The following is a 19,773-nucleotide window of genomic DNA, read 5'->3' as shown; positions in this document are numbered from 1 at the left end:
ATGGGCCCTTAACCTAGTTACATGCCACCCTGAACTCCTTTCGCTGAGAACCACGACCCTCAGGATTACTCGCTTAATGTCAATCTTCTCCTTCTCCAGAACAAAGACCTTCATGAAAGCAGAGACCCACAAGGACTGGATTGTAGCAGACAAACGTGTTGATTGATCCAGAATTCGAAAAACACCGTGGCGTGCTGGGGATGGCAGCACGGGAAGGAGCAAGGTGTGGTCGGTGCGGGTGCCCTGCCGTCCTCACAACTACCCGGCCGTGGGAAAGAAACGTAGGCGGACACCTCTTATGCAACCCTCACTATGCAACCCTCCCCATATCCATTCATGCAAACTTTGCAATAATCATATGGAAAAGATGTCATTCGCATTTCTATTCTAGAAAGTAGGCTAGAGCATTTATGCGATTTGCAAAGGTCCTGAAGGTGTTAAGGGCCAGGGGACAGAGGCAGCTCATTAATGAGTTCTGAGAAATCTGAAAGAGAAGGGGGGGAAACATGATGGATTCCTGGGATTAGATGAAAAGACAGGATCTATGGTTGAGACAAAACCCACCGAAAGATGGGCTGGTCGGATTAATGCTTGAGGACGTCAGAATCTATACTTCATATTTGACAGTTTACCATGTCTTTCTTTTTCAAAAACCTATCTCACTTACTTTTAGAATAATGCTGCAAGACAGACGCATAGCTATTACTATTATTCCCATATCCTATGTGGTAGTTTCAGAGGTTAATACATTATAGTAAAAAATTCCATAAAAACCAAAACTGATGATTGAAGAAAAGACAATCTAAGATAGAATGAGAAAATTTTAAGGCAGATATTCTTAATAATGAAAAAACATTTTCCAGAAAAAATAAAATATATCAAAAGGCCCAGAAAGGAATTTAAAACTTTTAAGAGGCTGAGGAAGAGGGGGGAAAAGATAGAAAATGGAAAAAGTATATAAAGCATATTAGCCAAAGAATTTTTTACTCTTACCTGCGTTTGTTCTTTATATACTTTGAATTATAAATACAGGCAATAAAGCATGTATAAGTTTCCACATTACCTTATAATGTCCTTATATTGCAAGAAATGAATAAAAAAAATCCAGGATTTTACTATTCTGTTACATTTAGCTGATATACTGGCATGAAAACTTGGGTTAATATTTGTCTTTCAAACATTTTACTTTAGGGCTATCTTTGAAATGCTTGAGGGTTAAAAAAAAATTACCTGATGGATTGTTTCCCTAAATGTCTGAGTTTGTTTTGCAATAAATGCAATGTTCTTCATTCTCCTAAAAGCAAAGAAGAAATAATTTATCTGAAGAAAAATGTAAAAATTCCATGAAATAGAATTTGATGTCTTTGTCCATGTTTGGGGGCTATAAGTTACACAACTGGAGAAGAAAAATGACTGAAAAATATTGTAAAAAGGAAAAATGCTAAGGTTTATGTGAAAATCATTGTAACTATATCATAACATATGTATATTTAAGATTGAGGTTTATATGAAAATCATTGTAACCACATCATAACATATGTATATTTAAGATTCCCACTTATGTAGGAGACATTTCTAGAAAACATTCATTTAAATAATTTCAAACTTTCTTTTTGGATTTTTAGTGTCAACCTTTGATGTGAAATAGTTGAAATATTATAGGAAAAAATAGCATAAAATAAAAGAAATAAAGTTGAATTTCCATTTTGAGAGGTCCAACCTATGGGATTCATATGATAGTTACGTTATAATTATTAAACGCTTTTTAGGAAAAGTCAAACATACAAGGAAATGTGTGTGTGCATGAAGATCCTCAATCTTTAGGAGAAACAGTAGCTCAAAGCTCCTAATAATTAATGACCTTCAACTTACCCAGCCCATATCAAAGACTCTTGAAAATGAAAAGTGTAAATATAGGTCATGTCAACTTCCTTTCAAATTTTACCCTAAACACTGTAGAAATCAGTGTCTACTTAAAGTTATAAATGGATTAAGTAGATTAAGATACTTCATGAATCAGTATGTTAACGATGAATTTAACTCTGAAGCACTATTATTTCAGGAGACAAAGTCCTCTAATTTTATACAGAACATCTCAAAACCATGAAGGATGTGATTTCAGTTAGGGTGACGTTGTCTTTTACTCCACAGAATATAAGTTTCTAAAATGCAGTTCACTGTGCACATGTATGGGTTTTACAAATTTCCTCCAGATAATGTTTCCAATCTATAATCAATGAAAATTAGTATTGAGTACAAAAGAAAACATAAAATCACTATAGTAGCTTCTAACATATGACAGTCAATTCTTCAAAAATGTTACCTTTTTATTTCATAATTATCTGCATAGATCTCTTAGCCAATCATTATTTCAAAAATGTTTTCAATATGCTGTTAGTACTGACTCCTAGACATCCTGTGGTAGAGAAGCCTTTTAAGTATGTTATCCTAGAATTTCTCAAGGTCAACTATTAAAGCATGTTTTAAAAAACTATCAGCAACAATTTTAGGGAACTAATGGCTTCGGGGACTGTCCGGAAAACAGTAATATGAGTAATATTGTCTTTTACTTTTCCCGCGGGGTAAGAGTCAGGATTTACAGTGTCGCACACATTGCAATGGACATTTACATGGGATGAGCTCCAATTATAGCCAATGGAGGCTTCGAGGTTGGCTTATACCATGGGCTGCAACACAAGGGCAGAGGGGGAGGTCTGAGGTGTAGGATCCAATACCTTCAACTTCATTTTAACCATTAGAGCTAAGTGCTATCTGACACAGATAAAACTAACCCTTCCTCATTTTTTTTATTTTTACAAAATTTCCTGGTTAAAAAGAAAAGTTTGAAAGTTGTTCTTCTAAATTATCAAGGGGAAGCAAAAATTAATTCTATTAATGCCCTGTGATTCAGTCTTGCCTCCATCCAATCAATGCCATCTGGATACCTCCGCTAAAATGAGCTTTCCATAGTTAAAATCAGATTTTGGTGAAACATCTTGGACCGTCATCAGGGGACCCGGTTTCCACCTCTAGCATTTTCTCCATTTCCTTCCTTGTAACTTATCTTTCATGATATTGAACATCTCTTCTGTGCATACACTGATCATTTTCACCCTCAACTTGTAACAGCGTGTTTGACCTTGTTTACCATGCATGCTGTTTTCTCTGGAACGTCATAGGGTGGGGGATGCCCAGAGGAGGACAGATTTTGAGAATTTGGAATCTCGGATTGCCCAGGTTTTCTCCATCTCAGTCGTCCACTGCTCTACTGGGTTTGTGCTGCCAACACTTCTGATCATTTCCTTCCTGTGTCTCAAACCCTTCAAAGGTCCTTCTGTTCTTACAATCAGATGTAAATTCTTTACTACGATGCCTTTCATAATCTGGTTCTTGGCTACCTGAGACTTGATCTCTCGTCTCGTCTGACCTCAAATTCAATGTTCTTCCTTACAGATTTGTCTGGATGATTTTACCCTTGGTGTCTCAATATCTAGAAAGCTTTCCTAGAGCACCCAAGACTGATATTTATATCCTCCTGTTATCTTTCAATAGACAGTAAGTATCCAGTTAACCACTTAATGTTACTACTAAGGGCTCTGTTTGTATAGGAAATTCATTAATGGATACAAATGATTAATGCATATGTGCATGTTTAAAGGGATATAATGGCAACAAATCTATACTTTTAGCTATGGGAACCATATTAGTATTGCAACATCATATTTTGACATAGTAGTGAGAAAACCTTGTCTAACACTGAAAAGGCTACATTTTAATAAGGAGGAAGATTACAGAGAACAACCTGAGCTGTTATATGGCAATAAGTTTCTAAGAGGGACTCTCCCCAGCAACACTAAGGGAAACAAAAGAATGTATAACCTCCTATCATGTTGCCAATGTAAACGGAAGTGTGGGGAGTACTATACTATTCAGTGTGTTTTGTACCGTCTGGAAACTCCAGGGAGAAGGTTTTCCCCAGGGACATTCATGCCCAAGGGACAAGCAGTGAGAATGAGCTTGACATTCCCAGACCTCACTGCTTCCAAACCCGTAGCAGTCTAGGGTAGACGAAGGTCACGGTGACTCTATTCTCTTACTACAAGAATCTCTGATCCAGTCTTCTAACGAATTTTTTCAATGCTGTTTATTTTATTTAAAAAAAAAAATGTCTTGTAAGAAATGATAAGTATGGTTGCTTTTTTTATGTATTAATGCAGCAAATGTCCCCTTTGCCCCTGTACTAACAATGTGGAACTTGCTCCACACGGAGCTCAATTAACCGCTTAGAACACCGTCCTTCCCTTTCCTGGTATCTGTGCTTTATCATAAGACCTTTGGTTTGCTTCCACTGTCACTGCAAGGCTGAGCAAGATGTAGAAAAAATGTGAACAGCTAGAGGGTATCAGTAGTATTGTTGTCATGGCCTTCTCGAACCCAAACATTTAAAAAATCTGCTGGACATATACTCTTAAGGATTTTTTCCACAGGCATATCAAGTAGAGAAAATAACTTAATATCATTTAATTATTTTAATAAACTACTGGAACAAACACGTTTTAATGACGATGTAACAATTATCCTTCTTTTTTTTTCTTTTTGTATTTAAAAATAACTTTGGGGCTTATTCCATGGAGGGAGGCCACCTTCCTGCAGTAAGGCCAGCCCAGTGCTTTGTCAGGACTCTCCTGGCTTATGTCTGCTGTCCTGACATAATTGTGAATAGCTCCCTATTGCTGTGCAAGTGTCACAGTTTCTGCGATGAATACTCTGCTCATCATAAGCAGACAGACTCTTTCCCTCCCTCCCAATTCTCAGATGGCCTTGAAGTTCAGAACTTCTGGTAACAGTCAGAAAATGGAAAGAGGGTGATTACTACTCCCCAAAGCCTTTGTTTTTTCCTGCATCAAGCTTGCACTGAGTAAAATCTCATTCTTACTAGATTGTGTGCCCTAGATGGCATCATGACAATTCCTTTATGGTCTCGACTCCTCATTCCTTCCCACGCGGGAATACCTTGACATGTGTAGAAACACATGGATTTTCTCCCTTACCACACCAAGAGACCCTTAATGGACCTTGACGTGGACTTGGATTATACTAGCCTTAAAGAAAAAAGTCGAAACAGATTCAGGCTTTCAGATATGTGTTCAGATGGATTTGATTTCCTTCCCTCTCATTTACAAGGTGTGAGACTTTCACCTTCCTCATAAGAGTTTAGGGACAATTGTGGCTATAATATTTTCTTTGTAAAATCACACTTGAGCTTTTTTTTGAACTTTAATCATTTTTAAAGTTATTTATTACATTAGTTTAATACTTCTGAATTTGAGTAATAATTAAATCAGTAAATGTGTTAAATTAATTTAATACTCGGGAGCCTACCCCGAGTTGAAGATTTTATTCAAAAGAAAATCTTTAGTCACAGGAAAAGTTCATGGCAGCCTCATCTGAGAGCCATCAAAAGAGCCATGGCAGGGCGCCTGGGTGGCTCAGTTGGTTGGGCGTCTGACTTGGCTCAGGTCATGATCTCACGGTTCGTGGGTTCGAGCCCCACGTCAGGCTCTGTGCTGACAGCTGGGAGCCCGGAGCCTGCTTCCGATTCTGTGTCTCCCTCTCTCCCCGCCCCTCCCCTGCTCATGCTCTGTCTCTGTCTCTCAAAAATAAATAAATGTTAAAAAAAAAAGTTAAAAAGTAAAATAAAAAGAGCCACAGCACCTACAGTTCCATAATTAGAGAAGTAACCTTTCAGCATTAGGCAAAGGCAACGCCCGGACAGTGAAATCTGACCAGCGTGGGTGTACTACTTATTTTCACTCTGTCAAAAAAAAAAATTGGCTGTCCTTAAATAGTGTGAGCTGTGTGACAATCTAGATCGCTGGGTCCTGAAAAATCCTAAGAAGTCCATACACCCACCTGCACCATACTTGGCTTGGGCTACTGGACTGCAGCACGGACCCCCATCTTCCCCAAGGTCCAAATCTTCCCACTTTCCAAGTGTTGCCTTCCTCACACATGTACATCACTGTCTTGTTTTCTTTACATCTGTTTCTTGAAATTCTGTACACCCATTAATTTTTAGGTAAAATACAAGTTTCCCAGGAGCAGATTACTCATGAATCCTTAAAATGATCGGGAAGGAATATATTGGTTTACTTCTTAGGCCATACTTTGATAAAGGAAGAAGTGGAGGGGACCTTAGAAATTGATGTGTCATGAGAGGGAAAAGATGTCCTCTGTGGGGAGGGGGGTTCCCCTCCTGGGGACCACAGTCCTAGGGACTCTAGTACTGGGAAAAGATTAGTGGTGGGTAAGGGGTCAATTGTGTTTTCTTTAAAGAAAGAAAGATCCTTTGTGGAAAAGGCACCCAATTAGACAATACAAGACCTTGCTAAGTCAAGACAGGGTGACAAGCATTTTCTCCCTGGCTAGAAACTCTAACCCCCCAAATTCCTCCACACTATGATTCTAACATGTTAGCTATAAAACTAAACTAAAAAATGGTTTTCCCCATTTGGATATTGGAGATGTTGATGTAGAAAAATCATAAAGAAACACTTTGTTTAAAAAAGTTGTGTCTGGGGGAAAAATTTCCCCTCAAGGGCTATATCTTTAGTAAGAAGAATATATATAATATATACTATAAAATATGATGTATATGTATTATACATGTATATCCACTTTATATAGTTATAATGTTTTCTGGAAACATGTTTGTCTTATTAAATTCACACTTGTTTCTCTATAACCAGAATAAAGCATGATTTATCTTCTATGAACAAAAATGAGGATCTTAAACAAGATTCATGGTAATCAATTAAAATACTGACAGGAGTTGGAGGTCATTTCAATCATTCTTAGATTACAATGCCTGCAGCACATTTCTTGGAGCTGACTTGAGCACATTACCTTTGTTGCACCATCAAAGCAGATAAATCCTGTGCTAAAGTCAATCGTGAGTCCCATTAGATGACTTTCTAGCACACATGCATACGTCTTGCACTAGACAGAACAGAAAACACTGTTACTTTTCATGTGATTGACCCAGTACCATTATTAATAGCCAGCATTCATCAAAGACTCTTTGACAGCTCCTATAATAAGTTGTTTATACGATAGCTAACGTAGTATCAGCAATAACTGTACGAGGAGCATAGTATTATTGACATCGTAGTGTTAATAAAACTGAAGCCGAACAGCTTTTCACCTGCCAAGGGGCACGCGGGGCCGAGTTTCCAATCCTGTGCTATCTGAACATGCTTTTACCTAGGGCTGCACTGACACCCTTTGCCATATCGGCAATAAAGCCGGTATAAAAGTGTTTAGGTGTAGGCAAGATTACGTTACGTTGCTACATTCTAAAGCTAAACATCATTGCATTTTCATTAAGCCAAAAGTGAATTATTAAAGGTTAAGGTATTAATTCAATTGTTGGCCTACCAATTTCTTGGATATTATTAAAGCAGAACTCGCAGGCACATGAACACAGATTCAGGAACCAAGGCGAAACGTGTAAGAACATCATTATCTTAAGAGTCTGTCATATAATGTTCATCCATGTGGTACAAGCTATTTCCCAAAGACATTCACCCCTTGTTTCTTATTTGTATAAACCTACTGATTCTTCCAAAATCACCAGGACTTTTTACACGAATATGAGATTAAATTATAATGTTACTTATATAAATATTTTGGAAGACGAATAAAATAAAGATACTGAAATTTAACAGTAACAAATATGAAATGAAAACTTGGAACTTATGTGCCACAGGATGCATTTTTATGTCCAGAGGCCACCTTTATTTTCATTTAATTACAAACTGTACTGGGATGTTCAAATGAAGAAAACTACTCATAATTCACAAACAAGGAGGAAGAGAGAAAAGAAGAGAGAGACAGAAACCTATCTCAAGCAAATTTTCAATACCAATATTTACATGATATTTGTTTTATAATACTGTATAGAAAAGTATATTAAATGAATCAGATTCTGACGATGAAGATGGCTAAATGCATCAAGTTGACTTCACCAAAAATCTATATTCATAGCTTTAAGTCCAATTTGCATAGGAAAGCTACAACTATGCCAATTATTCCTTCACAGTTGAATTTTTCAAAAACCAGCTCAGAAAACAAACTTAATGGGCCTTGTAAGTTCAGTTTTGGGTGTAATTTTGTTTAATGCATGGGCATCTTCCGTGCTTATATCCACCCATCACCACTTCTTTAAAACTACTATCAATATTAAGAAATGTTTGGGGCACCTGCGTGGCTCAGTCGGTTAAGCGTCCCACTTCAGTTCAGGTCATGATCTCACGGTTCCTGAGTTCGAGCCCCATGTTGGGCTCTGTGGGGACAGCTCGGAGGCTGGAGCCTGCTTCAGATCTGTGTCTCCTTCTCTCTCTGCCCCTCCCCTGCTCATGCTCTGTCTGTCTCTCTCTCTCTCTCTCAAAAATAAACATTTAAAAAATCTTTAAAAAGAAATGTTCAAGGCTATCCCATTCCCTCTAATTTAGACATAATTGTTCTCTATTTTCAATTGCTATAAAAGAATACGTCAGGTGAAAACACCTTCAGTACAGAACATGAAAATTTATCTCATTAAGTTCAAAATTACAAATAGAATCAATTCATCAATAACCATTAATATGAAACAGATATATAAATTGAGACTCGCTAAAGTTTAATTCTATAATTTATAATCTTTAATAAATATATATAATGAATATAATTAATGTTTTAAAAACATAACACTTGATTTATTGTTTAATTTCTATTTATTTTATAATGAAAATTGAATTATAGTTAGAAAAAAATGGAAAACTATACTTTTCAGGGATAATTTGCAAGATTTGAAAGATTTTTACACAATTATATATTATTATACAATATTTGAACATATATCACACATAAAATATTTTTTAATATGTCCTTTTGGACGACAGCTAAATGTCTATACCTGGATAAAACATGTAATAATAATTAAAGAAAATCAATTTTGTGAGTCACATGCTCTTTCATTAAAAGTTCTATTTTAAGGGCACCTGAGCATCTAACTCTTGATTTCAGCTCAGGTCATGATCTCAGGATCATGGGATAGAGCCCCATTTGGGGGCTAACAAAAGCTAACAAGGTGCTAATTTTTTTTTTGAATGTTTATTTATTTTTGAGAGAAGAGAGAGGGAGAGAGTGGGGGAGGGGCAGAGAGAGAGAGAGGGAGAAGAATCCGAAGCAGGCTCCAGGCTCTAAGCTGTCATCACAGAGCCCAATGCAGGGCTCGAACTCAGGAACCATGAGATCATGACCTGAGCTGAAGTGGGACTCTCAACCAACTGAGCCACCCAGGCGTTTCAAAGCATTAAATATTTTACTTTTCACTTGCTATGTGCAAGCGAATGGTATTGTGAGACGGTGCAAAGAAATGCATTGCTCAGGACATTACCTTAGAGAATATGCAGCCCAGAACCAAAAAAAAAAAAAAAAAAAGTATTAAATTACATCAAAACATCATAATGTTATCTCATTTCTAAACACCAGGGGACTTAAAATGAAATCTTGAATTGAGACCATTAGATAGATAATGTCCATGTAGTTGTTTGCAAGTGAAGTGTAATATTCTGGGAAAATGACAATTAGGGAAGCTTAAAAGTATCATTATGAATAACAAAAACATCCACTCCTATTCGACCAACATATTTTAGTGCTCAAAATGGTCTTAGGTGTTGATACTTGAAATAAAATAATGTAGAAGGTTTTTCATCTTTCCGTTTTTGATATTAAACTATGTATTGAATTGAGGTTCTATATAGCTAACTTATTTAAACAATATTCCTCAGTTACATTAATATTTTAAGAGACATGCAGATCAGCAGAGCTGTTAGAAAGGGTCAACTGAGCAATGAAACAAGTGAAATTTGAGTCTTCTCCCTGTCCTTTTCCCCTGATTGTCATGTCACACTAGTGCAAACTGTTATGTTCAATATAGAGGGTTATAGTCAGAAATAAAGGAAATTAATACATGTTACAGATCAGCTCAACGTGTTGCAAAAATATGCAACCAAGTCGCCTAATATAGGCAAGCATTCCAGGAGAGTCAGTGCCATATTCTCATCATTAGAGATTTGTTTTTGAAATTAAGTGTCCGTGTGTCTGTTTAGGTCCTGGCTCTATGGGCCCATTTGCATGTGGCAAGCACATCACAATTGCTCAGTTTTGACCTTGGTTTCTGTCAGACCTCAGCCACAGGACCCGTATTTGGGAGCCTCTTCTATCTCATGGTGCCATGAATTGTAGGGGCTGAAGGCTCTATGAAGTTTGATCTAGATATAACTTCACACTTAAGAAATACAGCTTAATAAATATCTGCTGAATACTTGTGATGTACAAAAGGCACTGTATCCAGTTGGTAAATGAATAAAATAATCCCAAGCAACCTGTAAGTTAGTGTGGGGAATGGCAAGCATACATCGCCCCAATACAAGATAGAGTGTGAGCAGACCTAGGAAAACAGACAAGCACACACACAGAAAAGTGATATTGGTGTGCACGTGTGGGACGGGTTTGAACGGGACTGTTGTGGGAATAGTGGTAATGAGCAGAACGGGCTGGAAATCAGGAAAATCTTCACGATGACGTGACCTCTGAAAACATGTCTCAAATTCCCTGTGTGGTTTTGAAGGGTGGAGATGAAGGAAATTATTTCTAGAAAGAAAGAGCATTGGGAGTGAATGAAACCATTCAGGCTAACGGTCACGATGGGAGAAGAGGAGGTGGCTTTGTCAAAAATTAAGGAAAGTCACAGCATTTTCTATTTGAGATTTAAACTCTAGGGGAGCAGTCATTCATTGTTGGGAGGCACAGGTCCTAACATTTCCCAGGCTCTCACCTGTATCCGTTCCACTTCCAGAAAGGTTGCTGTTTGGAAGGCTCGTTCCCACTGGGCGAGGTCAGAGTCCAACTCCACGGAGAAGTAGAGGTCTTCTCCAGACTCAGACTGCACAGTGAAGCAGTGTTTCCGCTGGTCCAGCAGGTCACTGTCCTGATGGAAACCTGGAGTTACACAGGCTGGCATACATCAATCCATATTGCTGACATGGCCATACCTCGAATCAGTGTTGACTAATGCACGGTGGAGATGCCCAGGTCATACGGATGACACTACATCTTCCTTAAAAATGGTCATAGCAGGGGCGCCTGGGTGGCTCAGTCGGTTAAGCGTCCGACTTCGGCTCAGGTCATGATCGCGCAATCTGAGAGTTCGAGCCCCACATCGGGGTCTGTGCTGACAGCTCAGAGCCTGGAGCTTGCTTCCGATTCTGTGTCTCCCTCTCTCTGCCCCTCCCCTACTCATGCTCTGTCTCTCTCTCCCTCTCTGTCAAAAATAAATAAACTTTAAAAATGGTCATAGCAGCCTAAACTCCACACCTCAAAGTCCACAACTAATGTATTTCTCCTCGTTATCAACACTGAAGCATCGCATGAAACAGAAGTGAGGATGGCTGGCTTCTATGCTTACCAGCAACATAACTTGCAAAGCATTTAACACATGAGTTCAGTTTAGACTGTACGAAGTGATGACACACAACCCTCTTTTCTTTTTCCCTTACAGAGCTTTCGAGACGATGAAGTTAATGCTTATCGGTAGGTTTGCAAATTTAAGAAAGGCTAGCAAGCAGGACTTTTTCTGTTGAGTTGATTTCTTTAGCCCTTAAAGCCACATGACCATATCTACACGAGAAACGGAAACAATGAGTCTAGGTTGTCTAAAAAAAATGGATCGCTTTTAAAAAATACATATTTACCTTACTTATGTAACTATATTTTATTAAGTCAAGAAGACTGATGTGGCACAGTCTTGTTAGACGTTTTCTACTGTGTTCACCTATCTATGTGTATGTCAGTTTCAGAGATATTAAAAGAAAATGCGGCTAAGAATTGATGAAATAGGGTAATCCCAAGCAATATGTCAGATATGGCCTCTGAATTACATGTGGAGTGTGCTGAAAATGGCCAAAGCGTAGTCACTGGGGTCTTTCACCATTTCTTATACATAACTATATAAAGGTATCATTAAACACTCACAAATGTAGAAGGAATTCTCTGCTCTGGCAAGTGTTTTCAAACTAATAACTACCTTATCAGTAAACTCAGTTTTCTTTTTTTTCCTATTTGGATGCTTAAAATATGAGAGGAGAGTGAATGAACAGCAGTTGCTTCTGGTTGTAGAATTTAGCTTTGATAACTGCTGCCAGCAGGTGCTCAGAAGCTTAAAGAAAGTTACATTCTCTTTGTATTTACTGATTTTCTTATACTATCTTAAGGTGAAAAAAAATGAAAACATATCTTCAAAAACATAGTCCAGTGATAAGCTATTGTAAGGTACTTTTTTTTTTCCCCATCATTCGGCGTTTACGATGTCTACTGGAGTGACAAAGACAGATATTAAGTAAATTACAAGTAAATAGGTCGGGACGGATCCTTATAAGTGCTGTTATGGAGAGTAGGAATGCAGTTCACACCAAAGTAGATTGGTGAGTCAGGAAAATATCCTCTAGGATGTAAATTTTAGGCAGTGGCTGAAAGACACGTGGAAGATTGAGGTAGATGGGCGGGAAGAGGCCCTTAACCAAGGTATTGGCAAGGTGTGGTGTTGGCACGTGCATTGAAGCAACAGCTTCAACGGCATTCCAGAAATCCAGACAGCAGGTGAAAGAGAGGTCGAGAGCCATTGCTGAGACAGGTCATGAATTCTGGACTTTAACATAAGTGTAATGACAAGCTACCATGTTTAAAAAAAATAGCAAATCCTTTATTTATGTTGTAAATATTTCAACTTCTATATTACTTATTTAATTGGCAACATTGGCACAAAAACTGTAACCAAATACCGCAGGATTTCTGGAAACCTTGCCAATTTTATGGCTTATTCAAGAGGTCTTAACTTTCTTTGTCATATAAAATTGTAACCTAAAATAATCAGTGTCATTAAGAGCCAGAAAACTGTTGACATTTTTCCTTCTCCTACGTTGCCATGAAATCTTAAAATAACCTTCATTTAAGATTTTTCTGTTTTCTTGGCAGCTTAACTACTTTACTCTTTGAAAACTTGGTTTAGCATCTCTTATTAAATTGACCCAGCACTAGAGCTCTCAAAGACAGAGAGTTCTCTGTTCGACTCTGCAAATAGAAGTTCAACATCTGGGGACACTTGCGGTCATTGGTTATTGCTATTTATAAGGCACTCCTCACATGCTGACTTACACTACAGCCCCTGTGGGCACCCAGGCACTCAGGTCTCAGTTTCCTGAGGGAGACAAATATATAAAAATAATAAAAAGCATCATGACAGTGCTACGTAGCTAAAGTGCTTAAGGAACTGGAATGGGAGCAATAAATCATTCTTGAAAGTGGGAAGGAGAAAGTTTTGTTCCGGGAAGAATGTCTCATCATCAAGGACTTAGAGATCCATGCAAGGGCAATCCGTTGCAAGCCTGAATGGTCTCGGGTCCTCCTGTTAAGACATTCGTTCAAATGACCGCCTGCGCTGTGAGAACCCCCCTGGAAGGTCTGAGGTAAGCAAGAGGCGGAATCCGCTGCTTTCGATAGAGAAGAGCAAGAGAGGCAGAAGATGGAAAGAGGAACATGCGCATATAAATCTTAGCATTGTTTCTGACATAGGGTAGTTCTGAATTAACATTAGAAATTTCTATTACTAGTGCTGATACTCAATAAAGTAAATATATATGCTGTTCCCTAATCTCTACTTCTTTCATTTGCTCTCTGTACGCTCTCTGTTTATCTTTGGTCAGGGTGAGTTTGGCCCCAGTAGAAACAGTAGCCTCCATGATATTTCTTGCTCATTGGAAACTGTCATTTAACGAATGGTAATAAAATAATAGCTACACAAATCATGGACACTATTTTTGTGCATTGGTCTCATTTACGACTTCTCTGGAAGTACCCCCTCATTTTTTAGATTTATTCCAAGTCTTCTGGACACCTTCTGCTCACTAATCACCAAATGCTGTCCTTCTTACGGTTTGTCTCAGGTTCACAAAAAAATATTACACAGAAACAACACATTACAGATATGTTTGCTATTAATGTAGATGCTTTTCTAAGACATTCAGTGGTCAGTGGTATAACCAAAGTGTTTTTTTTACTAAAAAGAAAAACAAATTATGTGTTTAGAATAATAATTATTAAGACGGTAGACATAGCTAGCCATAAACTTTTTATTGTATTTTAAAAAAATTTTTTAATGTGTATTTATTTTTGAGAAAGAGAGTAAGTCACGGTGTAAGCAGGGAAGGGCAGAGAGAGAGGGAGACACAGAATCTGAAGGAGGCTCCAGGCCCTGAGGTGTCAGCTCAGAGCCCGACTCAGGGCTAGAACTCACAAACTGAGAGATCATGACCTAAGCCGAAGTTGGATGCTTAACTGACTAGGCCACCTAGGCATCCTAACTTTCTATCGTATTTAAAACATGTAAGATTAAAGGCAGAAGAAAGGTGCCAAAAATCAGTGCGTTATCCCTATGGCAAAATTTCTCCATCTATCAATATGGTTTCTTCTCTCCTTCATGCTATAATCATTTCATCCAATACTTGCTAATATGGCAAGTTACCTGTTTCACACTTTTCCAGTTAGACTCATCATTGCTCTAATAATAGATTTTTTTTCTTCAAGTTAATGACATTTGTGGAATTGAAAATAGAAATGAAAAAAGAATAGGCAGACGAAGGATGGCTATTTTTGCATTATTATATTAAATATAAATGAATTTATAAACTATGTGACTTAATATGTTTTTGACTGCTATGTTTGCTACTGCTTCCTTTACTTGGACTTATAGTGAATCAGAAAATCATTCAATCATCAGGCGTGAGTATTTAAAACAAACAAAAATGTAATTTTTAAAGAAACAAGAAGAGTAGGCCCAGAAAGGTTTTTTCAGCTACAAATAATAATTTCTAATTTTTTGTGACTATTCTAATATCTGAAAGTGAGAACGAAAAACATACCTTCGGAATTAAATTTTGCCAATTGATTTTAAATTAGACTTTCAAGAATGATTGATTCCCTAAAGGCACTTATTAAATCTACATAATAAAATCTACATATAACAACTATCTAAATCTGATAGTTTTAATAACATTACAATACTATTTTCATTTTTTTAAGCTTATTTATTAGAGAGAGAGAGAGAGAGAGAGAGAGAGCGAGCAAGTGCTCGGACTGGGGAGGGGCAGAGAGAGAGAGGAGGATTCTAGGCAGGCTCCATGCTGTCAGCATAGAGCCGGATGCAGGACTTGATCTCACTAACCCGTGAAACCTGAGCTGGACAGTTAAGAGTTGGACACTTAACCAACTGAGCCACCCAGACGCCCCAATACCATTTTCATTTTTATGACAGTATTATTCTTAACATTGCTGTGCAGTGAAAATTTTTATATAAATCAAAATATTGTTAGGAATATTTTCCTTTATTGGATTTTGTAAAAAAGGAAGTTGGAAACTTCACTCGCAATATTGTAATTCTGATTCTATATATTCCAGAAGAAAAATGACATTTGCGTATTATTTAGTCAATATGACCAATATGGAAAAATAACTTTGTTTTAAGTTATAGTAACAATAATTACATAACTTTCATTTTCTTTATGTAGGAATACATCAGAAGTAAGTGAAGGTAATATACATGAATTTAAATATTTCCATTTTTTATGGCTATGTCAGATACCACATATAAAAACTTACTTTTCTATTAAAATATCACCTAATATCAGGCAGAGTAATTATTTTGAACACCACTTATCCTTTTATTATTACTTATATATTCACAGGTAAATCTCATGATCTGAAAAAGTACTGAAGTTGAACTTCTGAAAAAAGTAATTGAAGTTAGTATTTACAATTGTTAGTTTTAAAATGATTTAAAATAAAACTCAAGATGTTTTAGACACCAAAAATCAAACCAGGTGAACATTCTCTCTCTCTCTATGTATACATGTATATGTGTATATATATATATATATATATGTATGTGTATAGATATATATATGTGTATATATATATATATACACACATATATATATACCAATTCATTTTTTTTATTTTAGTTGCATTATCTGGCAAAAGAAGGAATAAAACTTTAAATTTCCTTACTCTTCTTAGGCAATTGGAATTGCTGATATAAATGGACATAATAACAAATTTCAGGAAAAAAACCCCACAATGCATAGTCTTCATGTACTCTCTAAATTAATCTGTATAATAATCCATCAAAATAGGCTACCAGCCTTATTCCCCTGAGGAAGGAGCTAGGTCTTAGACATACTGGTCACTCCCCCCAGTTTTAACCTGTTTGGACTTAGGGATTATGATTTCATCAGTTTGGGAGTTAGCTCAAACATGAATGTCAATTTTACCACTTCTTTTCACCTCCCTGAGAATCAGCTCAGGCATTTTAAAAAGATGATAATACCTGCTTCAAGGTTCCTGTAAAGGTTAAATGAGTTGATACATGTATATCGCTTAGGAAAGTAATGGGCACATATTATATTAAGTGCTCCATAATATCATTAATATCACATAATATCACTAATAATCAATATATTAGCCATCACTAATGTTAACTATTACTAAAAATCTGGAATAGATCAGACCCAGATCTTATGTACACTCTAGTATACACACACTCACATGTACACACACACACACAAACACACACACACACACACACACGCACACATATTTCTCTGTAATACAGTGTAATATTGCTATGACACAAGGTGAGATATATAAGTAGAGTCAGGAAGGCTTCGTTTTCTAACAAAATTAAGTACCATATTCATACTGAGAGGGAAACATGTTTGCCAGAATTGTTTATTATATAGGCAAATGTGAGTCACCGTTCTCTAGATACGTGTGTGTGCTGTATGTATATGTGCCCATACAGGTGTGTGAATTCTGATCCAGTTTATAATAGCTTCCTAAACGTTAATTAACCCTGATCCTTATAGATATTCATTTATTGTTCCTGTTAATAATATTTGCCATTTGAAATATATTACAGATGTTATCAAATCATTTTATAGACATTATTCCATTATCCCTCTTATATTTAGGAAAATTAAGGCTGGGAAAGGTCAAATAACTTAAGCAAGTATACATAAGAAAATTCAGAGATTCTGAAACCATACCCCATGGGGTTAATGAGGTGGAAACCAGCAGAAAGTTTAAAGCTGGTTTCTCAGAGAATTGTTTCCCCCTCATCAGCTATTGTGTCTTTTCAGACCCCCACTAGCTGTCTCTGCAGAAGCCTGGACTCAAGGCTAACTGATGTGGTTCCAGCCTATGCACAAAAAACACCCTACCCAGACTCCATCCCCCTTATACCCTCTCTGGGAGCAAGTGCATAGCCCTCTCCTTGTCCGAAGACAACCTCCTGATGTTAAGGGCTGGAGTTTGCCTTGTTCTGATGTTAAGTGTCTATCCCAAAGTGAATGAGGGTGTATGTTACATATATGTGTGTTCAATGCACATGTTCCATCTTTCCTCATGAATAATCATGTTTCCCCACCCTTTTCATCAATATGCATGTAATCTCTTACCCTGAATTTCCTCTTTAAATAGCTCTTCCCCTCCTAGCCTGGAACATGGGAGACAATCTTTAGACATCAGTCTGCCTTCTCCCCAGGCCTCTTGAGTTAAACAATCTTTCCTTTCGAACCAACACTTGACTTTCAAATATTGGCTTTCAAGCAGCAAGCAATTGAACTTGGGTTGGTAACAATTCAAGGGCATAGAGGTAAAATATGTTTTTAAAAAATACACTCACTATTCACAATCTTTTTCTGATTATTGGCCTTAGAATACATGTTCTAAGATTAGGATTCTTAGGTTCAGAAATATATGTGGGGGAAGGAGTAGCTTAAATAATGTTGGACACATTAACCCAGACCACCACGACCCCAGCAGAGTCCAGTCTCAAAGGACAAAATTCTCCCTAGCAGGATCCCTACTCAGCACTGGAATTAACCTGATTCACATGCAAATACATTAACTGTTCTCTTGGAGCAAAACCAAGGTTGTTTTTCTCCAAGGCTCTTTTATCAGGGATACATCGACCCCAGCGACTTCCTGTTCTGCGACCTGCCCCTCAGTCCCAGCATTTATAAGCATCCTCCTGTTTAAATCTATCCACACTGCAGGACTTAATCTCATTCTTTGGCTTAATATGTAGGAGATTTAGCTTTCTAAAGGAAATTTAGGGAAGCAGAGCCCTATTTGAAGAAAAAAAGGGAGAGCTCCAGGAAACACAATTAGCCCATGTAGAAAAAAAATGCTGTGCACCTTCAAAGAGAAAATGGGAGGGGCGCCTGGGTGGCGCAGTCGGTTAAGCGTCCGACTTCAGCCAGGTCACGATCTCACGGTCCGTGAGTTCGAGCCCCGCGTCAGGCTCTGGGCTGATGGCTCAGAGCCTGGAGCCTGTTTCCGATTCTGTGTCTCCCTCTCTCTCTGTCCCTCCCCCGTTCATGCTCTGTCTCTCTCTGTCCCAAAAATAAATAAACGTTGAAAAAAATTTAAAAAAAAAAAAAAAAAAAAAAAAAAAAAGAGAAAATGGGTTTTTCTATGATAATGTTCTTAATTTTTTTTAATGTTTATTTATTTTTGAGAGGGAGAGAGTGTGAGCAGGGGAAGGGAGATACAGAATCTGAATCAGTCTCCGGGCTCTGAGCTGTCAGCACAAGCCTGACACGGGGCTTGAACCCTCAAGCCGTGAGATCATGACCTGAACAGAAGTCAGATGCCTAACTGACTGAGCCACCCAGGCGTCCCTATGATAATATTTTTAAAAAGCGGATGGTATGTAAACAGTGTATAATTATCAAAGGAAACTTTTAATCCTTGTATTTTATTTGCATACTTAATTTCTTATTTAATATACTTGAATCAGTTTTCATTACCATTTTGATTGATATCAGCATTTTCCCTAAGACTGTTATTGAAATACGTAGAAAACTTACTACCATAAATTACAATGACTAGAACCAGAAAAACAAGCAAGAGACACACAACGCAATGTAGCTAATTCCTTATAATATTATTAAAAGAGATGGCTTTCCAAATTACCTGTTGAGATTAATGTTTTTAATAGTTATAAGATTCATCTTCCAGATTTCGATTCTAATATTCCACTTCTGAGGACAACTGCACCACACTAAAAAGAGCCATGCTTAGAAATCCATGCCTCCATTCGAAGAGTATATGGTTTTCTGGAGAAAATGCTTTTTTTGGGGGGGGGGGGATGTATTACTTGTTACTGTAAATGTGGACATCCTAGGGTCCTAAACAGTAGGAATTGTGGCTGGTCATTTGGTCTTGCCTTCAAAAAACAATCCAAACCATCCCACTTTGAAATATCTTCAAAGAATGAGATTCTGATTCTTGGCCTTTAATACTTGGGATGTAGAGATCCTCTCTCAATCTCCTAGTATTCCTTTTTTCCACAGAATCCCTCACACCGCAATTTATACTAATTTTTTCTTCATCTTTCTTCAGACATGATCCAAATCAGGTGGTCCCGACTTTTTAAAAAGTAACCTTTATATCCTTGAGGACAATCGTCAAGTCGCCTCCCAGCTTTTCCTTTTTGAAACCAAGTGATGCAAATTATTTTACCTTTCCTTATATGTGCTATGTCTTAGCTATTTGATTATCAGAGTATCTCTCCACTACAACCTCTCCAACTGTTTTGTAATCCCACAAGTA

General features: G+C 37.4%; 1 protein-coding gene across 2 annotated transcripts in view; it reads right to left on the bottom strand.

Moving 5' to 3' along the window:
* SNTG1 (syntrophin gamma 1) overlaps positions 1 to 19,773 on the bottom strand; it is a 564,503-nt gene that overhangs the window by 44,021 nt on the left and 500,709 nt on the right. For both annotated transcript variants that reach the window (XM_042924327.1, XM_042924328.1), the window contains exons 15-16: positions 10,883 to 11,035; positions 6,907 to 6,999 (exon numbers count right to left, since the gene is read on the bottom strand). In XM_042924327.1, the coding sequence (XP_042780261.1) occupies positions 6,907 to 6,999; positions 10,883 to 11,035 (246 nt within the window). The remainder of the gene's footprint in view (positions 1 to 6,906; positions 7,000 to 10,882; positions 11,036 to 19,773) is intronic.

The sequence above is a fragment of the Panthera leo genome, chromosome F2, assembly GCF_018350215.1.
Source record: "Panthera leo isolate Ple1 chromosome F2, P.leo_Ple1_pat1.1, whole genome shotgun sequence".
Taxonomy (NCBI): Eukaryota; Metazoa; Chordata; class Mammalia; order Carnivora; family Felidae; genus Panthera; species Panthera leo.
The sequence above is the reverse complement of the archived record's forward strand: the minus strand, read 5'-3'. Positions and strand labels throughout refer to the sequence as shown.